The sequence below is a fragment of the Sprattus sprattus genome (genome assembly GCF_963457725.1).
Source record: "Sprattus sprattus genome assembly, chromosome: 20".
In the NCBI taxonomy this organism is placed as follows: domain Eukaryota; kingdom Metazoa; phylum Chordata; class Actinopteri; order Clupeiformes; family Clupeidae; genus Sprattus; species Sprattus sprattus.
Window position 1 is genome coordinate 20,776,850 of NC_137918.1, and position 21,148 is coordinate 20,797,997.

Below are 21,148 nucleotides of genomic sequence, written 5' to 3' on the forward strand. Positions count from 1 at the left end.
AGAATTCATGCTACCATGATTTACACCTTCATGCATTTTTTTATGGCCCTTATAGTGAAAATTACATTTAGGTACCATGCTATTGGTAAGACCTTGCCTGTAAAATGAAATTGTTATGCTTGCATGTGACTGGTTGGTGATATTCCCACAGTAGCCAAAACTATAGCACAAGGAATTTAACAAATTTCCTGGGTACAATTTAGAAAAATGTTTAAATAGCCTTGTATGGAGCAAACATAAACTAGATCAGTGAAACGAACTGCGTCCATCTCTTCACGCAGCATTATGGAGCTTTTGTCAAAAACTAGCAAGCAAGCTAACTACAGCGTTCACAGTCCTTCCAGACACCACCAACAGCCCAGTGGTCCCTGCAAGCTCATCAGCAACGGCCTGCTTGGAGGACGGGCGTCTTCTGACATTGCGCCATGAAGGCTTTTCTTGCCTCTGGATGGGGAGTTTTGTCCAGACATCACTTAATAATGCAGTCTGAATGGTTAGGGAGGGAACATGTGTGTAGCTTTCCTTCACATGAACCTACAGTACCAAAAATCATTTTAAGATGCCAACTAAAAGTAGGTGTAAGTAAAAAACTGAAAAAAAATAAAAATGATGTAGGCAACCACTGACCTTCCACTAGTTATATTAGGAAACTTAAGTGTTCATGTTTTTTGGCCCAGAACACATAACTATAGTGTATGATCCTGGATGGCTGGTGGAAACGATATACATGTTTGTACATCTGTCCTTAACGTGACCAAATAACCATCTAAATAAATCTTAAGACACCTAAACTAGTCTCCTAAAATCATACCTCAAAATGTGGCATTATTGCATGTTACATGGTGTTGCTTTCACAGCCTATCTGACCAGTTTGTACAACTACAGCGCCACCTATTGAAGCCTGAAGTACCTAGTCATGTTCCACAAGTGTTAGTCCTGTGTGAAATGTGCTTCTGCATTTAACCTGTTTAATGGTTAGCCTATTAAGTACCAAAATAAACCCTGACTGACCAGCTAAGTGATGCCAATTCTCACATAGAGGCACATTGAATAATCAATTTCAAGCATGTGCACACCAGTCCAAGTGATCTACAATAACCGTTTTGACCTGGGGATGCGTGCAAATGTCACGCTTGAAAGTGCGAAATCAAAAAATGAACCCAAACATTGATTTCACCAAAACTTTATTTTTTGATTTACATGTGGATGCTTCACTTCTGGCTGGACTCGGACTTGGATGTGGATTGACGCAGGGAAGAGAGGCGGCGTCTCTTCTTGATCTGCTCCTGACGCTTCTCTTTGGCCTCCTGCAGACACACACACAAAAAAAATCAGTATGGTCAATTTCCCCTTCGTCCACACTGACTGAAAAACACTGTCTAAACGCCCCCATCTGGTTTACTTTAGTATATGCTTAAAACCGGGTCTATGCTAAACATCCTAATTTTGTTTACATAGCATAACCACCACCAAAGGTTCTAAAATCAGAGCATGCAACCACATGGAAACTCTTGTGAGAACAGAAACTATGTTAACAGAATTTAAATTGAACTTGTTCAAGATAACATTTACATTAAATGAAGACTAAGTTGTTTGTAAATGCCAAAATTGCCCCTGGTATTTCCAAGACTACCTCCAACAGACTTATATTCAGATTACAAGGGGTGTTGGAGCGCGAAACAAGTTACAACCAGACTGTTTTAAGAGTCAGGTTGTATCCGGTTAGCAACTCCAGTTTCTATGGCACCACACTGTCCCCCCTTTGAGGCTACGGGAGAGCCAGAAAAGGTCTACTGGGGTGCTGAACTAACCAATGCCAGTTTCTTACCTGTGAGGTTTACAAGAAATTCAATGCAATATCAAAGACAACCCTAAGCAAGAGTGGACCGCACAGCAGTACTAGACTAAGTTTGATAATTGGTTAGCCCTATGGTTCTTTAAATCCAAACAACCATACCTTCATCCTCTTGGCCAGCAGCTTGGCATAGTCTGCAGCCTCTTCCTTGTTCTTCAGGGTGCGCTGTCTCTTGAGTGCGATGCGGCGGCGCTTGTGCTGCAGCACGCGGGGGGTCACCAGGCGCTGGATCTTGGGGGCCTTGGTCCTGGGCTTCTTACCTAAGTAGACCAAGTAAGATTTAGGGACCAGACATGAACGCAAAAAGGAGTTCATGCATATGCGCATGAAGCCACTGTACTTTCAGACACCAACAGCTAAGGCTCACGAGCCAAACTGCAGTTACACACACACACACACTGCTTTGTTAGATAGACAAATGCTTTGAAACCACCATGGTTGGGATCGAAGTGGCTTGACATCTACAACATTGAGATCTGCCATCCTGAAGCCCAGGTGAGGGGCAGAAACAATGTTCACAGAAGTAAACATTGTGTTGTCCAGCAATTCATTAGTTGGTAAATTGAACTTGTTCAGAATAACTTACACTAAATTAAGTTGTTAGTTAATGGCAAAATTACCCCTGGTATTTCCAGGACTACCTCCAACAGACTTATATTCAGATTACAAGAGGTGTGGGAGCGCGAAACAAGTTACAACCTGACTGTTTGAAGAGTCAGGTTATATCCGGTTAGCAACTCCAGTTTCTATGGCACCACACTGTCCCCCCTTTGAGGCTACGGGAGAGCCAGAAAGGGTCTACTGGGGTGCTGAACTAACCAATGCCAGTTTCTTATCTGTGAGGTTTACAAGAAATGAAAAACAATCAAAGACCAGACAGGAGTGGACTGCATTTTAACAGAAAAAGAAAACGGTTAACTCAATTTTGATCAAACATGGAAGTGTAAAAATCCCTCAGGGTGCCTGTACAGCTCCACTGCTTGGTGCAAAGTTAACTCTTCAGCTAATTAGTTCATATTACCCTAGCATCTGCCAACTGTGCTAATTAGCTCATATTAACATACCTACCAACTGTGAAAGTAGAGCTAGGATAAAGCTAAAGATAGGTACTAGCAAGGATAGGCAAACTTGTAGGAGTCCTCGCATATTTTAGTCTGGAGTTTGTATCTGATACAGTATCGGAATTTGGAAAGGGGCTCATCACTTCTCCCTCCCTCTCTGTTCTTCCCCGTTATTAATGACGGACACCCGAATTATGATTGAAGAGAGTTGAACTAAAAACTCAGCCCAACTTTACTCACAAGTGTAGACCAGTGATGCCTACTAATGAATTAAAACACTCTACATTTCAAATAGTGTAAAATGATAAGCTCATGGCATGTCAGTGTTAACTGGGGTCTTTGCAGGTGTGTAGCTGCAGGTGTGTAGCTGCAGGTGTGTAGCATCAGGAGTGTAGCATCAGGAGTGTAGCATCAGGTGTGTAGCATCAGGCCCATGGCTTCAGGTAGCACTTTAGAATTATGTGTTATGCGTGATTTACCATGGAACCTTCACATGGTACAATAGGTCTTAGGGAAAGTAATTTCAGTCAGCCTAAAATGTAATGTTCAGAAAGATAAGTCAATTCACCTAAAACTCTAAGTTTAAGTGCCGTAGTCACAGGGCCACCATACCTGTCCCTACGCAGCAGGAAAGTATATTAAAATCCATTGAATGTAATGATGGCATTAGGTGCGAAGAGGACATGTACGTGGAGATAATGCTGGAAGTGAAGCATGCAAGCCTTACCCTCCTTAGTCAGGGGCCTTCTGACCACATACTGTCTGACATCATCCTCCTTGGACAGGTTGAAGAGCTTGCGGATCTTGCTGGCCCTTTTGGGTCCAAGACGGCGGGGCACGGTGCTGTCGGTCAGGCCGGGGATCTCGCTCTCACCTGTGGAAGAGAGTAGGGTCAACTAAGCAGTTTCCAGGAATCTACTAGAAATATTTAACCAATACTGTTGATGTGATCTTAAGTGTGGATATAAGTAAAGGATAACAAAAATGCCTGTTGTTAACTCCAGAGGGATTCAGACATCACATATTAAAAGAGTATACAAGCGAATAGGAATGAGAGAGCAATTCAGTACAACCAGTGCCAGAGACAGGCTCAGGTCGTTATCCATGCAGCTCCACAGTTTATATGGCACCACACGTCCCCCCTTAATAGACTACAGAACAGTCAGAAAGGGTCTACTGGCGGTGCAGAGTTGCTTTTCTACAGGTTACAATTTCAGATTCATCCACCACATTCTCCCAATTCAAGCTAACTGCAACCATAAGGTACATTCTCTTTCACTGCATGAAGACTGATCATTCAAATACCAGCTCTGTTCATGGCCACAAAATTACAAAAAGATAAGCGGTCACTCACGCAGGCACCCATTGTTCGGCAACAATAACAGGACAAAGCAAGGACTGCCACTGTCATACCTTTCCTGACGATGACCAGATTGAGCACACTGAGGTTGGCGTCCACAATGCATCCGCGGACAGACTTGCGTTTGCGCTCGCCAGTACGACGAGGGCGGTAGCAGGAGTGTCCCTTGCTGAGGAGGAGACGCACACGGCCAGTGGTCAGCACACCCTGCTTCATGGGAAATCCCTGCTTGTCGTTGCCACCGCTGATGCGGACAACATAGCCCTGCAGAATGGGGGAAAGTACAGATGAAGCTTTAAAATATAATCATGTGGACGGGGTCCTGAAAGCCCCAAATGCTTGGATATGGTAGAAAATGAACAATTGTGGTAGACAGCAAGTTTACATATACAGCACAGCTCATACAGATGCAATTTAGTGTGCTTGACATAAATAAGAGCAAAATGAACATCAAAAGGAAAGCAGACAGACATGAGGTGAAGGACATGGATGAACCCCAAATGATGCATAAATCATTAGCCTTCCAATTTCACTTCTTTAGTTTGGCAACCTTGAAGGCAATATTACCACTCATTTGAATTTTAAGCTGCATACTAAAATTAATTGGTACATATAAAGGAATCAAACAAAATGCGTGCAGGAGTCACAGAGCAGTCGGCAACAGAGTTTCTGGGAGTCACAGCAGTCAGTCATCTTACCTTCCACTCATCTCCCAAGGGGTCGGCAGGTACCTCCGTAGCCATACGCTTCTCATAGAAGGTACGCAGCTTGCGCTCATCGTCAACTTCGATAAGCTTCTGGCAGCCCGTGGCCGGGAATGAAATATTCAGCTAAAGGAGAGGAGGGAGGGACGGACATGTTAAAAACAGCTAGCATTAAAGACATGTTATTATCAATAAAGTTCTAATTTATTGCAAGATACGCCGACTCCAATACTGCTGCCAAAATCTGATGAGTTTACCTAACAGTAAGCGTGGAGTGATGAGTGTTCTAGTCAAACGGCCGTTGCGAAACATGACAAAGGAGCCCTTACATCTATTATGGAAGCTCAGGTAATTATTTTAATTTCAACACAAGTGCTCGTAAAGGGCGATGTGTGATGCCACGTTAGCTGCAGTCAACCTAACGTGGCAAACACTACTGCTGGTCTACAGCGCACTACCTCCCTCATAGCCAACGAGATACATAACTGGCATGGACTCGGCAAACGATATCCAAAACCTTGGCTTTAGACGCAGTGCTTCGTTTACTACCAAGTATGTCACGAACGACAATGTTGATTAGCTGGAAGGCTAACTGAACGCCTAGTTAGCTAGCTAGACAACTTCCTGACGCTACTTGTATGCCGACAATTTAGCAAACAAACTTTTGACCTGTTAGCACGGCAGTGTCTACACTTTCGAACCAGCAGTTCAACCTGACAAGAAAACACTACCGAATCGTTTTTCCGAACGAACACATTCGTATACAGCCCTTTTCACCAGTCAGGCTCACTAGCCTGAGCTGCACATTTCCATTCCAGTAGGCGGCCATGTTTCTAGCGTAGCCACTATAGCGAAAAGTTCACAACACAATCTAGGCTCATCGGAACGATTTCAAATGTGAACCGCACAAAATTCACTTAAATCAAAACGATCAATGTCCATTGTAAAGGTACACGAAGGTATTTTGTGAAATAAAAATGCAATAAGCCTGTAAGTTCACATCTTCAATGTCCTTACCTTCATTTTGGGGACTGAATAGGCTGAGGTCCGCCACGGAAAAGAGACCGGATATCCTGCTCGTAGTCTCACATAGACATCACAAACTCTCGCGAGACGAGTGCTCCGGTGTACCAGTGATCATATGCCAGTGATTACCAACATGTCTGCTTAGCCGTCAGAAGGTGGCGGTAATGCACACCATAAATTGCATGCCAACCGCCATAAAAATCAAAAAAGAAGAAGTAGAAGAAGAAGTCTTCTTAGCCACTTTCTGTCTCATTGTAAAGTAGAAGTAGTGCCTAACCAAGTTGTGAATACATGTTCAAAGTTGTTGAGAAATGTTCCCAACTATAAGGTCAACTTAAAATGAGTACTTTTTAAAAAGCACAAACTGACAATTCGGAGTTTTAGGGAAACATATAGGGTAAGTAAGGCAAAAGTAAGAGCACTCATACTAGCTGTCAAGAGATGAGTAACACAAGGTAATGAGATTATAAAATCACACCAGTGGCTGTAAAATGTGACCTGCAGAAGGCTAACATTAGATTAGATTAGACATATATTACTTCCTTCCCTTTTTGATGTAATACCAGAAAAGTTTGTATAAAAGTAATGGAATCTGACGGGCCCTTATTGCTTTCTGTTTTTAACAGTACCTCGTCAAGAGGTTGTGTCCCTGATTACAACGTGGTTCTGTTTCTCTGTAAACTATGTCTTAAATTTGTTCTGTAAATACAGTGTCACAGGGACGGTTTTGGTACCATTTTTTTGTATTTATACAGCCGCGGAAAAAATTAAGAGACCACTTCAAAATTATCAGTTTCTCTGGTTTTACTATTTATTGGTATGTGTTAAAGTAAAATGTACATTTTAGTTTTATTCTATAACCTACTGGCAACATTCCTACCAAATTTCAAATAAAAATATTGTCATTTAGATCATTTATTTGCAGAAAAATGACAATTGGTCAAAATAGCAAAAAAGATGCAGTGTCTTCAGATCTCGAATAATGCAAAGAAAACAAGCTCATATTCATTTTTAAACTACACAATACTAATGCTTTAACTTAGGAAGAGTTCAGAAATCAATATTTGGTGGAATAACCTTGATTTAAAATCACAACTTTCATGTGTCTTGGCATGCTCTCCACCAGTCTTTCACATTGCCGTTGGGTGACTTTATGCTACTCCTGGCGCAAGAATTCAAGCAGCTCGGCTTCTTTTCATGGCTTGTGACCATCCATCTTCCTCTTGATCACATTTCAGAGTTTTTTTTATGGGATTCAGGTCTCGAAATTGGGCTGGCCATGACAGGGTCCTGATCTGGTGATACTCCATCCACACCTTAACTGGCCTGGCTGTGTGGCATGGAGCATTGCCCTGCTGGAAAAAACACTTCTCAGAGTTGGGGAACATTGTCAGAGCAAAAGGAAGCAAGTTTTTCTTCCGGGACAACGTTGTACTTTGCCTGGCTGAGGTTTGTAAAAGACCATAAGGATTGAACCAAAGAGGACTGGAGGGTCTCCTAGTTCGTCTCCTCTGATGAGTCCAATTTTCAGCTTTGCCCAGGACTGTTAATGGTGTATTTTTCGCCTGGAAGTCTCTAGAAATCTCATATCTGGCACCTTATTGAACGAAATTAAAAAGAGTGAACGTGCCGTTCACAGACACCAGAATGAAAGCGTTCATAGTATCGTTCATCAGGCATGATACAGTACGTTCAGTTCACGTTCGCCAAAATTATGAACGAGTTCATGAACTTCCGTTCAATGAACGCGTTCAGGTACAACACCGGCGGATACATAGCTATAGCCAGATATAGAGGGAAGTTGAGGTGCTAATTAAAAGGTGATAATTAAAAGGATGAATGGACAAGTATAACGAATTTCACGAGTTACAAATGTATTTTATTAATAATCAAATCAAAATGTCAATGTTCTAAAGTTGCCATATCATGTATGAAACGCAAGCATGAGAGGCAAGGCAAGCGTCAGCCAATCAAATTGCTTTTAATGCAAAGACAACACAGGCTCTAGCCAATCAGATCAAGTTTATGGTCACGTCTCAAGAGACCGAAGCTAAAAAAAAGCTGGCTTACCAAACTCCGTAGATGGTCGAATTTGTACGTAAAAGTTGTTTGTTTTACTTATATTTTTATAAAGTTACCGAGAAATAGACACAGAACAATGTAAAAAAAAAAAAAAACATTATTGTAACTGAAAAATACGTCTGAGAGGATTTGCGAGGTGTCTGAGGTTGCTATCATTCACTTTGAATGGGGATCTGTCAACCTTGACGGATCAACGCATTCCAACGCACATATTATATTATAGCCTACATATTTAATATAGAGTTGCCAACTTTCAAGACGGACCTGGCATGAGAATCGGTAAGATTGACCAAAACAGGTGTATTTTTTTGCCGTGAGATGCATTGAAGTCAATGGATTTGTATGACATGCTAGCGTGAGACAGGACATAAAAGCGTTTCACGACAAAAGCGTGAGAGTTGGCATCCCAGATATTGTATTAAATTATTCATATAGCACATTCAAAAACAGCTAACGCTGATCAAAGTGCAGTTTAATTTAATCACAATAAAATAAAATATGAGAACAAATAAGTTGACTATATGCACAACATCCCAGTTAAAACCAACATTTGCCCCCCGGCCCCGCCGAAATCTTCCGGATTTTGCTACTCAAATGTTGGCATATGCTGCACAGCCTAGTGATTTATCCACATTCCACTATAACAGAGGTTCCACAGTGTTCCACAAAATGTTTTATAGACGTTTGGATATTTGGCGTGACAAAAATGTTTGCTGGGCAAACGGAGTGTCACAATTCCCACATTCTTACTGCTGTTGCCGAGCGTCTTAATTGCCTTAATCCACTTTGTCTGCTGTTGTTTTAAAGTGTTTTTTTTTTTAGGCTTTTAAATGTTTTCCCTCCGGTGTGGGTGGAACTTAATGTGTGGTGTTGGAAACGAAGTCATGATTTCATAATTTAAGATGTCATAATAGGAATTCTTAAATCAATGACGTCTGAACGGATAGTCATAGTATTGCGCTGAATCTGATAGTCTCATTATTGAGAGGTCCTTCACATTTTCGTTTTGTAAATTAGATTGTCAGCTGTTAAAATGTAATGACTTTTCATCTTTTGTGTACACTGGAGTTGGAAAAAGGAAAGTCCAATGAAGACCCACTGCTCATGCCAGATCTGTAACGTTACTAGCGGGTAAGATCTAGCTTCCCCAACACTGGTTTCTATCCTGATATTGAAGAAGGCTTATTATTAGGCCTAACTTTAGCTCATCACATGAAGCACATCATGAAATCCTCTGACACAGTAGATCCACATAGGAGCTCAACTCAACGATTCATGGCGGTGTTAGAATATATGATTAATTAAGAAGTAGCCTATATATACTGTAGCTTTCATGGCATTAAGTGGATCTTAATTAAGTGTTAAGTGCTCTTATTCATGTTCCTTATTAGTGATGCAATAAAAACATCTCAGTTTAATACTAGATAAAGACATGCTAAAAATTGTAGAGCATCCTTTCCCATAGTGTTAGAGGTGCTTTTTCTCTGGGTCCTTTAGAATGTAGTTTTTGAAAACACTGGCCTTTCCAGATGCCTGATAGCATATTTGATTGGTTCCTTGGTTTTGCCTTTGTCCAGTATACAAGGTACAAGGTATTTGTTTAGGTAATTCTTACTTTATTCATACTTTTATTATTGTGTTAATTCTATTTTCTATTTGTCATTGATCATTCAGATTGAATTGTATTTGATTATACCTGTGTATGTATGTCTGTGTTTAATTTCCCCTTTATCCTCCTGAGGGCCCAGAGTCTGAACATCCAGTTTACTGAAGTACAAGCTGCATCTGTTTTATGTATCAACAAACAAGTAAAGAGTCATTCTAACAACTTTCTTCCCGTAGTGAACCACATTGCCGTACTCCCACGCTGCCTAGAGTTTTCCCTGGATCCTGCTCCGCAGATGCAGTGTGCAACCTCACTGAGTACAGGGACAGGTTCCACCCCCATGGCAACACTGCCAAACGAAACTCCAAAAAGATCTGTCCTGAGTATGAACCTTTGGAGGGGGAAATAACAGCAAACAGCACCTTCCAGTGAGTTCATGGCCCTACACTATTCATGCTTTCACAGTGAATTTAAACCTTTTAAAATATATTTTGTTTTTGCAATTGGAGTGTGTTATTGTGGTAGGATCTACATGCTGGAATGAACTGAGTTTGCTTGCCACTCCTATTTATTTAACATGTGAGAAGCACTTCTCAAGATTCAAGATTCAAAAAGCTTTATTGTCTAGTATGTTGCCATACTAGAAAATTGTCTTTTGACTGAAGGCTTGGAGGTGTGTGTGTGTGTGTGTGTGTGTGTGTGTGTGTTATTTGTGTGAGTTCTTTGAGGAATGAGTGTTCTGTGTGTGTATAGCTATGGGGATGAATGATTTTTTGTAGATAGCTTTCCTGGCCAAAGGATCTTTTCAATGTATAGGCAATGTCATGTACCGCAGTGCCATCAATCATTCGTCCTGAAGTAATTACATAACATCAATCATTCGTCCTAAAGTAATTACATTACAGAGCTTTCAGTGCAGTTTTCTTCTTGAGTACATTGATAGCATATAGCCTATATGCTGTGTTCCAGGTCAGACTATGTTGCTCATCCAGTACGACAGAGATCACCCAAACCCATCAAAGCATATGCGGCACCAATAGGACCCATGCTTCTGAAATCCACATACATGAATGACTTCAGAATGTACCCTGTCCACAAGAACTCGGTCGTAAAGAACACACAGGTTAAGGAATACAAGGCACCCACTAGAAAGATGGATACCCTGTCTGTATATAATGGTGAGTATCACTGCAAAACAAACAAAAAAGTGTAATCAACTGTAAACAAATGTTTTTGTTCTGAACAAGACAATCACTGAATACAATCACTTTAAATGTCAAAATGTATAATGACTCAAGTTCATTTGTGTTTTTATTTAAAATCTGAGATGTTTGGAGATTTCCAAAGCAAAAACATTTGACATTTCAACAGCAAAAGCAAAAACATTTGACATTTCAACAGCAAATGCAAAAGCAAAAACATTTAACATGCCAACAGCAAAACCAAAGGAATTTCTATTCAGTGCATTTATTGGGGCCACACTGCTACTATCACAGTTAAAGAAATCAAGGGAAATATTGGATGCTGTCATGTGATGCAGGAGCTGATATCTGACCTTGCAATCCCTACCATGCAATTAAATGTCTATTTGCTCTCTTCCTGAAGATGTATATCGTGCCATGGAACCACAGCCACAGACGTCCTACAAGACTATAGACAACCTTAAAGTGAATGAGGGCCTACTTGACATGACCACAACTTCCCAAGTTGCCTACTGCTTGAAGACTGAGCCTAGCACACGTAAGAGCTTCAAACCTGAACAGAAGCTGAAGGAGTCTACCCTTCCATTTGAGGGCAAAAGTGTCTATCGCCAGATGTACATCCCACACCCGGTTCAAAGGGCGTCCCGAAAGCCAAAGATCCCCTACAGACCCAGCAGTGCCCCGTTCCAAGCCATGTCTACCCATCAACAAGACTACAAGGGTGACAGATCCTCTGCAGTTCAGTCCTGCAAAGTCAAGGCCAGTTGGGAGCCCAGGTCAACGCCTTTTGAAGGGGAAAGTGAGTGTCAGGATAAATTCCAGGCGTGGCCGGTCAGACCTGCCACCAGCGCTCGCAAAGCAGCACAGTACTCTCCACCAGAGGGCGACGCAGAGCTCACATCCATGGCTCACACAGACTTCAGGGGAGCTCCAGGCTGTCCAGCGATATCAGCACGACCAAGTCTTAAAGCCTGGAGCAAGGGGAGGCCCTTTGAGGCTCGCTCCACAACACACGAGCATTACAGGGCCTGGGAGGGAGCAAAGAGAAGCAAGTCCCTGAAGTCTACACCCACACGTCTACCTTTGCCTTCCTTTGAGGGCACCACCACCTTCCGTGCAGAATTCACACCAAAGAAAGCCGAGAACATCACTAGTTTTAAGCCAGTCCAGAGGGTCCTCAGCCCGAGTGCTATGGAGTCTGAGACAGTCTATCGCAGCACCTTTAAGAAGTATGAGGTCGACCCTTGCCCTGCATGTTTGAGCCGCGGGTCAGGGGGCGAAGTTTTGTCTTTGGGTAAGAATGGGTACATCCGGTGCCAAAATGTGTCACCAGAAGAATCCAAGGTCATCTCTCATCCATCAGCTGCCAGGGTTGCTAAATCTTGCCACCCCACCAAAACAAGGCCAGTCCGATCTGCTGGTCTGTACAGGCAAAATGATTAATAGATGCAATATGAGAAAATTCTGTTTTAATGCCTATTTGCGTTTGTGTGGCTTTGGGACTATGTTTCCTACACTGAAAATAAATCTATATAAAATGCAGGCTTTGATTCTGAGCTGTATTTAATAGGATCCAAAAAGAGGTTGCTGTGCTTACAATTCCAATTCACTGCTTGTTTATTAATACAATGCTGATGATGTGTCAAAAGAAGCATGCCTTGAATTTGGGAGCCATGAACCTATACAGGTTCCCCTTCTTCTGTCAAGCATCACAGTGAAGGCACGCATAATACACAAACATGTAATACATCTTATCAGTGGCGATCTGTTCAATATAAACGTTTAAATGATGCTTATGTCTCTCCACTGAAGTAGCAGTGATTGAGAAATGCACCCTGAATCGATAAGCATAAGTCTAAACCTACACCGACCTTCAGGAATGACCCCAGACCACTGAGTATGCAATGCCAAACGTTATAACCATAACACTTGGAAAGAAAATGTCGTCTTCAGGTTTAAAATGATTTTGGCGTGCAAGAGGCTGCACTGATGCGACTCAATCAACACAATGCAACATTGCCCCAATATGTCGCTGGTGTACGCGTCTGGCAAGTTAACAGTCCTTTGAACAAATGAAGAAGACCATTCCGCACTGAAGGAGGCTGATTTTAGGGGTCTACGCAAAACGCTAAACACTAGAACACGTGTATTGGGCGGTCACAGCCATACAGCGTTCACGTGTCTGGGTATCAACAGAAGGCAGGACCGCTGTCTTGCGCATCAGTCGGCTTCAGTCTTCCGAAACTGCGACGACTCGTTACGATGTCCCTTGATTTTGAAACGATTGAGTAAGTTTATCTTAAATATTAACTGTGTTTGTCGATGTTGAAAGGCTGACAACATACATGTAATTTTCACGAATTTCCACTTACTTTAAATAGTAGGCTATGCATGCTCAGAGTTGCAGTGTTTCACAGAGTTCTGCTCTACTGAATCAACAGCCTTTCCCTAGGCGGAGAGTAATGCTTTTTAGTGGAAACCCCGAGCTATGCAATTTCTGACTCATAGCTGGTGACTTCGATTGATTTATTAATGCAGTCTTCACTGAAAGAAAACTAAACTTTCTCCGTTATTGTGTTATTTGAGAGCAGTTCAGGTGGTATTATTCAAATAATAATAGCCTTCACGATTCTTATTCTTGTTGTTGGTTTCCTCTCTAAACGGAAAGACACATTTTGGATTTGGTCTTTCTTTGTCATGACAAGTAGGCTATCTTATGATAATCATGAACATTTTTGATGATAAAACTCAGCATCGTGGGTCGGTTTAACTTGTTGGCATTCATCAGCGTCGTCCGTCTGATCATGCAATACCTGAAAGAGAACAACTTGCACCGCACGCTGGCTACACTGCAGGAGGAGAGTACCGTGTATCTCCACACAGTGGAGAGCCTTGATAGCTTCACCTCAGACATAAACAACGGCCACTGGGACGCCGTATTACTGGCTATCCAGGATCTCAAGATACCCTGCAAAATTCTCATTGACTTGTATGAGCAGGTAAAAGGTCACCACATAATGCAAAATGATTGCTTTGAGTATTTAGAAATATAATTATAATAATGTTGTGGTTGATGTGATGTATTGATGGACAGTAATGTTGAGTCTGTATTCCACCTATAAGAACCAGCTTTTGTGAATACTTCAACAGGTGGTTTTGGAACTCATTGAGCTGAGAGAGTTTGGAGCAGTCCGGTCGTTGCTGCTGCAAACTGATCCCATGATTTACCTGAAACAGACAGAGCCAGAGCGGTATATCAACCTGGAGAACCTTTTAACACGTCCCTTCTTTGACCCCCGGGAGGTGAGAGTGGGGAAACATAATTTATCTTGCAGTCAGTTTTTTAAAATACAGCTTCACTAATGGGAGAAATCAAGTTTATTTGCGTGAGTTGGTGCTGCATTGGGAAACAGCGGCCTGTTGAGATGAGTGCCCTCTTTGTCCCTTTAGGCCTACCCAGATGGCAGTAACAAGGAGAAGAGGAGGATGGCAGTTGCCCAGGCTTTGGCAGCTGAGGTCAGCGTGGTGCCTCCCTCGCGTCTCTTGGGACTTCTTGCACAGGTGTGAGAATGTCTTCACCTTCACAAGTTTCACAGTGTGAAAGTCAGTAGTAAAATAGGGAGAATATTACTAGACATTCAAACCTTAAGTCAGCTCCATCATGATGATTGTCAAAGTATTTGTCAGACAGTAAATCAATTGATAAATCAGAGATAAATAAATAGTTCCAAAGCCACCGGATAAGGTAGTGTTTTCAAATATAATTTTTATAAGTGAAACAGTATGCTAAATACTTGTTATTTATTTTGGACAATAACTTTGACCATAAACAACATGGAACGGATGGCCCACTGTACATTAGTATACCATTTCTAATACCCCTGATTAAGTACTGATCCAACTCACTCCTCTTTTCTGTCATCCCTCACTGTCTAACTAACCCTTCCTCTCTCCTGTCTGGTTAACCCACAGTCGTCCTGACCTTTTTAACGTAACTAAAAGGCACCCCTGGGAGTTGATTTTAGATGAACTGAGTCAGTTGTTTATCTCTTCCCTTTCCTCCCCTTTCGTGATTTCTCGTCTCTTCTGTGCTCCATTCTCTTCCAGTCTGTGAAATGGCAGCAGAATCAGAACGTGCTGCATCCGGGGATGACTATTGACGTGACACAGAGCGCTGCAACCATGAAGGACACGGAGGAGGAGCGCTTCCCCACGCAGCTCATCTGCCACATTCAGGTAACCCTCCCAACGCCAGACAGCCCGCTGAGTCATTCTCAGGCTGGATGTCTGCTTCAAACGCCAAGAGTATAGATAGCTTCTGCAGTCTGCAGGGTGAGCTGTAATATCTTAACCAGGAAGTGCTTCATACTGTAGGTATTACTGTCAGAGATTATAAGCAAAGAGTTTAAGACTATGCAAATGTTTTTCAGTTTAATACATCATCTTTGTGGCAGCGGCCCCTATGTGCCAAGTTCTTTTATTTCACCATACTACTTCTAGGTTTCAGAGACATGATTACAAGTGCAAACTCGTGCACATAGGCAGACGCAGCTATCTACACAATTCATGCATGTATATAAATGCTCTCCCATACACACACACACACACACACTCTCTCTCTCTCTCTCTCTCTCTTTCTCTCTCTCACATACACACACACAAACACACACGCACACCACACATACACAGAAACATAATTGCTTTACCGCCTCTCTGGCTGCCACCCCCAGTAATGGCTTTTCCTGATGGATTTCCCTGCTTGCCCTTCACGCAGAGCTCAGAGCTCAGAGCTAAGGGAGTGCCAGAGAGCCAGAGAGCCAGCCCATCTGTTCCTCAAATCTTATCACCTTTGCTATGCATGATCACCTCAGGACACAGCTCACAGTGCATCTGTGCTGTGTCTTTATTCTGCAGTGTCTGGCGGGTCACAAAGTGAAAGTTTCCGAACTTTGCCTGTTGACGGTTTATGTTTTGACTGTGTGTGTTTGTGTTTGTGTGTGTGTGTGTGTGTGTGTGTGTGTGTGTGTTTGTGTGTGTGTTTGTGTGTGTGTGTGTGTGTGTGTGTGTGTGTGTGTATGTGTGTGTGTGTGTGTGTGTGTGTGTGTGTGTGTGTTGTAGTTTGGACAAAAGTCCCATGTGGAGAGTGCACGGTTCTCTCCTGATGGTCAGTATCTCATCACTGGGTCCGCTGATGGCTTCATTGAGGTGTGGAACTACACAACTGGAAAGATCCGGAAGGTATGGTGGATCTGAAGACTCACTCATACCTATTTTAGCTGTTTTTCAGAGGTAGATAGTAGTAGCTGTTGTAGAGGACACTTTTATAGTGTAGGGGTGAGTATATAGAAACACATTTGGGTACTCTGACATGACATTCTGATAACCCCAACATATAAATCTTCACAGGCAGTGTTGTTAGAAATTGCTGAGAAAATCTACTTATTTGGTGTGTGTTAATTTTCTTTGTAGTATGTAGTTACTATTGCATGTCTGAGGTATCATATATGGGTCAGGCCACCACAGTGACCTCAAGCACTTCATGTGTCTCCCTTTTACAGTAGCCAAAAGGAGGCTGTTGAGCCTGATACACAACATACAGTTCTAAATCTGACATGAAACAGCTTTACAAACCTGTGTGCACTTCAGTAAATGTAAGCACAGACTTTTTCAGACCCCCCGTACTAGTATAATAGTATAGTAGTGATATATGCGTGTGTGCCCAGTACTAGTGCATTAGTATAGTAGTGATATATGCGTGTGTACCCAGTACTAGTATAATAGTATAGTGGTGATATATGAGTGTGTGCCCAGTACTAGTGCATTCGTATAGTAGTGATATATGCGTGTGTACCCAGTACTAGTATAGTGGTGATATATGAGTGTGTGCCCAGTACTAGTATAGTGGTGATATATGAGTGTGTGCCCAGTACTAGTGTACTAGTATATTGTCAATGTGCATGTGCTCCTCAGGATCTTAAGTATCAGGCCCAGGAGAACTTCATGAAGATGGAGGATGCAGTTTTGTGTTTGGCCTTCAGTCAAGATTCTGAGATGTTAGCGTCAGGGTCACAAGATGGCAAGATCAAGGTCGAACTATACTCTTATCTATGTGTCAAATTATATTTTGTATTACTTTTGAAATGTGTGAGTTGTCAAACATAATGTGTAAAAATACATTATGATGTATTGACACTCCTCATTGTGTCCCTAGTGTGTGCTATGAACACACAATGATTACAGTATTTGTGGTGTTAGCACTTTTTAATAAGGCTCTGAACACACAATAATTATAGTATTTGTGGTGTTAGCACTTTTTAATAAGGCTCTGAACACACAATGATTACAGTATTTGTGGTGTTAGCACTTTTTAATAAGGCTCTGAACACACAATGATTACAGTATTTGTGGTGTTAGCACTTTTTAATAAGGCTCTGAACACACAATGATTACAGTATTTGTGGTGTTAGCACTTTTTAATAAGGCTGTAAACACACAACGTTCACCTGAGATCAATGATGTGGCTCATTGTAGTGTGCTCAGTCTTCTCAAGTTTAATAAACTCTGTTATGTACATTCCAAAAGGTGCAAAATGCTTGATTACCGATTGAATACTGCATCCATATGTACTGTTGCTTAACAGAGTATAGCCTTTCACTTATTTCAACTGGCTCTGATTTATTTGGGTGTGATATGTGACTGCAGGTGTGGAGAATTCAGAGTGGCCAGTGTCTGCAGAGGTTTGAGCATGCTCACAGCAAAGGAGTTACTTGTCTCAACTTCTGCAAGGACAGCAATCAACTACTGAGTGCTTCCTTTGACCAGACCATCAGGTAAAAGACAGACTGTTGTCTCTCTCTCTCTTTCTGTATTCTGTCAATTTTGCCAATTAATCTTAAGAACCCACACTGAAATGAGCAAACGGTAAGGGACAAACATCAACATAAACTCCCTCAGTCATTGTTCTATAGCTCTCAATCTATCACTCAGTGCGGTTACATGTGTCCAGTTTTCAAGCGTAGTCGGGTTTCAATCGAAGATCCAATTCATGTAACTCCCCAAATCTAGATTTCCTGTGTCCGACTGAAATCAGATTTACACCCCCAGATAAGTGATCGGATTACATCGGAAATGTGTCACCGTCTGTTTCACCTGCATATCCATGTACTGCACATTTCTTTTCTAACACACTGCAGCTGCACTGTTATTACTGGTGGTGTGTGAGCACTTAGTGAAGTCCAGGTCTTGTGTGGCGTAACTAATGTTCCATCGCACAGCGAACTCTACAGTGCAGAGGTGTGACATGGAATGGATATTGATTTGAACCAAAAGGATGTCATGGTTGCTGGAGAAAAGAGTTCTCTAGGGGTAGTGCAAGCAACTTGGTAACAAATATAAATAATCTATTGAAAGTTGAATTACCCTTAGCTAATGACCTAACCAGCACAGGCAGACTGTTGCTCGCTGCTGAAGATTTTGGGAATGTCACGCATCAAAAGGTTATTCTAAATACTATAGAAATGCCTAATGTACACAAACCATTACCAGACTATGTAGAAAGACAAATAAAATCAACAAGTTCAGGATTAGCACTCGAGGTCATTCGACTTCCATTATGAGAGAGAACTCATTTGAAATTGAAATTGGTCCCACACTAGACAGAAGACTGCAGGCTCATCATTCCCCCTTCACTTCCCCCCCCCCTCTCCTCTCAGGAGTGTTTCTGCGAGGCATGCACTGTGTGTGGGAGGAAGCATGCTGCTGAGGCATGTGCACCACTAGTGGGTAATGACTCCGGTCTTCCTATCTGCGCTGCCAGCACAGTGCCAGCTGTTTGCACCATGCCAGGCAGCTCACAAAAGAGGCAGCACTGGGTTTATTATTGACAAATAGGAACACCTCCACACTCAATCAAAACCACCCAGAGCGTGGTAGGACACGTGACGCTTTTGCTGCTGCTGCTGGCTTCATGTGCTGTCAGTTGCTTTTGAATTTCATTCTGGCACTGCAGGTTATATTTGCTGATGCACACAGCTCTGTGTTTAGAGACGTTTGCTTTCTCAGTAAGCTTGTTGTTGTTTTTTCACGACAATTACCCTAAACAGGAATTCCTTTCATGTTCATGATCTCATGTGAGACTATGGAGATTGTCGTGGTACATTTTGATTGGTTAAGTGGGCGTAGCTCCAAAGCAGTGGTCAATCAAGCGTCAAGATAGGAACAGTGTTATTAATCTGCCAATGCAATTTGCTGGGATTAATTATACAGTATATTTGGTCGCAGTTGTTCTGTTTCAGCAGTTTATTTTGGGATGACTAAACTAAGTGGGTGGATAATAGATAGAGCATGTCGCTATAGCAACCATCCAACTCACTTATTATTTTGCTTTATATGTGCATATGTTATCTTTGACTGCATGCTATCAATACAAGATATTTTGTGATACTGTCAACATTTACATGAGACCCTCTGATGTATGGCACTGTGTATTCTTCATAAAGGATTCATTTGATGAAATCGGGCAAGACACTGAAGGAGTTCAGGGGCCACACATCCTTTGTCAGTGAAGCAACATACACAAAAGATGGCCATCACATCATCAGTGCATCCTCAGACGGCATCATCAAGGTACAGAGTCTGACCACTTTAGGCTCTGCACACTCTGTGCTCTGTTTCACTTGAAGTTAGCTCTTTGGAGTGAAATGGACAATTCATGACCATGAGTTCAAGTCAGTAATACTTCCTCTCCTCAGATCTGGAATGTGAAGACTTGCGAATGCACCAGTACATTCAAATCGCCCGGCTCGTCAGCAGGAGTCGATGTCATGGTCAACAACATGTACCTGCTGCCCAGTAACCCGGAGCAGTTTGTGGTGTGCAACCGCTTGAGCACCGTGGTGATCATGAACATGAATGGACAGGTGAGAGCCACAGGGACCCTGTAGAGTTAAAGGTCTGACACCAGGATTAAAATAATTTAAATCAAATGAATGTTTTATAGAGGTGTCAGATGTGGTTCTATTTAATGCTCTCACGGTGACTGTCAGCACCCTTGGGAGAATCAGAAGATTAAATATTTAGCAGGCAGCAGTGCTGCTAGTAGTTTTTTTTATACTTTTATTTCTGATTTAACATAGCCGTACCATTTCCAGGATAAAGATCTACTCTATCATGTCGGTTGTAAAAAAATTATTAATGATATCATATTTGTGCTAGGTTCTTGCTTTCCTCACATTTAATGCAGTGAAATTGAATTTAGTGGAATAAAAACTTGAATCAGTTGAAAGACTATGTGCTTCTGTTGCACAGAGTAGTGTGGTTGTTCAGAGTCCCCTGACAGACCTCCCACGTCAATACCACCGCTCACATTCCTCTGCTTCTCCCTCCCATCTCTCTCACTTGTGTGTGTGTGTGTGTGTGTGTGTGTGTGTGTGTGTGTGTCTGTGTGTGTGTGTGTGTGTGTGTCTGTGTGTCTGTGTGTGTTCCATCTCTTCCTCCAGATTGTGAGGAGTTTTAGCTCGGGGAAGACAGAAGGCGGGGACTTTGTGTGCTGCACGTTGTCTCCGCAAGGCGAGTGGATCTACTGTGTGGGTGAGGACCTGGTGCTGTACTGCTTCAGCACGCTTACCGGCAGGCTGGAGAAGAGTCTTACGGTACGCTGGCCTTGCTGCACGTGGACCCCACACTGAAGCCCCTGCACACACACACACACTGGCACTCCACCGCTCACCTCCTGGATCACTTTGCTCTCAGATGCATAGGAATGTGATTTGAATAAATTAGAATAAATTGTGTTCGTTCATTTAAATTAGTTCGGAATCGTGAGCATTCACACAAGGCTGCTTCTCTGAGATGAAAATTACAGAGCATTAAAAAAATGTGCTTGTAGCTTTCATTTAATTTTGTGTGTGTTTGTGTTTGTGTGTGTGTGTGTGTGTGTGTGTGTGTGTGGCGAAGCAGGGTCTTGCCAGTCACAGTGGTCCTGTGTTACTTGGGGAGCAGCTTTTATAATGGGTCTTATCTTTGTGTGTGTGTGTGTGTGTGTGTGTGTGTGTGATTGTGTGTGTGTGTTTGTGTGTCTCCACAGGTTCATGACAAAGATGTGATCGGAATAACGCATCACCCTCAGAAGAACATAATTGCTACCTACAGTGAGGATGGCTTACTGAAACTCTGGAAGCCTTAAACTGCTGTTTACAGCTATTTGGAGAGTGAACCCAGTTCATACATTTTGGGTAGTGTCCTCAGTTCTGGG

At 42.3% G+C, this 21,148-nt stretch overlaps 3 protein-coding genes across 3 annotated transcripts; 2 read left to right on the forward strand and 1 right to left on the reverse strand.

The window, feature by feature from the left end:
• Positions 1–1,167: 1,167 nt before the first annotated feature.
• Positions 1,168–6,062, reverse strand: rps6 (ribosomal protein S6). The gene is made up of 6 exons (XM_080858883.1): positions 5,998–6,062; positions 4,975–5,106; positions 4,330–4,540; positions 3,644–3,790; positions 1,958–2,115; positions 1,168–1,307 (listed from the first exon to the last, which is right to left on the reverse strand). The coding sequence occupies exons 1-6, from the start codon at positions 6,001–6,003 to the stop codon at positions 1,212–1,214; spliced, it is 750 nt and encodes a 249-aa protein (XP_080715009.1). The 5' UTR covers positions 6,004–6,062; the 3' UTR covers positions 1,168–1,211.
• A 3,113-nt stretch (positions 6,063–9,175) lies between these two features.
• Positions 9,176–12,339, forward strand: LOC308381648 (uncharacterized protein; the record flags this gene model as incomplete). Its single annotated transcript, XM_080859235.1, has 4 exons — positions 9,176–9,219; positions 9,931–10,122; positions 10,664–10,872; positions 11,300–12,339. 4 exons carry the CDS (start codon positions 9,176–9,178, stop codon positions 12,337–12,339), a joined length of 1,485 nt encoding a protein of 494 aa, XP_080715361.1.
• Positions 12,340–13,148: 809 nt separating this feature from the next.
• LOC308381521 (WD40 repeat-containing protein SMU1-like) lies at positions 13,149–21,079 on the forward strand (the record flags this gene model as incomplete). Its single annotated transcript, XM_080859113.1, has 12 exons — positions 13,149–13,184; positions 13,685–13,895; positions 14,047–14,199; positions 14,347–14,457; positions 15,004–15,132; positions 16,015–16,134; positions 16,867–16,983; positions 17,599–17,726; positions 19,395–19,521; positions 19,647–19,814; positions 20,394–20,546; positions 20,981–21,079. Exons 1-12 carry the CDS (start codon positions 13,159–13,161, stop codon positions 21,077–21,079), a joined length of 1,542 nt encoding a protein of 513 aa, XP_080715239.1. The 5' UTR covers positions 13,149–13,158.
• Positions 21,080–21,148: the final 69 nt, after the last annotated feature.

Coding starts and splice junctions, on each gene's coding strand:
- rps6 (XM_080858883.1), bottom strand. Junction 4,541..4,974: donor CCTTGGGAGATGAGTGGAAG/GTAAGATGACTG, acceptor CCCATTCTGCAG/GGCTATGTTGTCCGCATCAG. Junction 2,116..3,643: donor AAGGCCCCTGACTAAGGAGG/GTAAGGCTTGCA, acceptor TGGTCTACTTAG/GTAAGAAGCCCAGGACCAAG.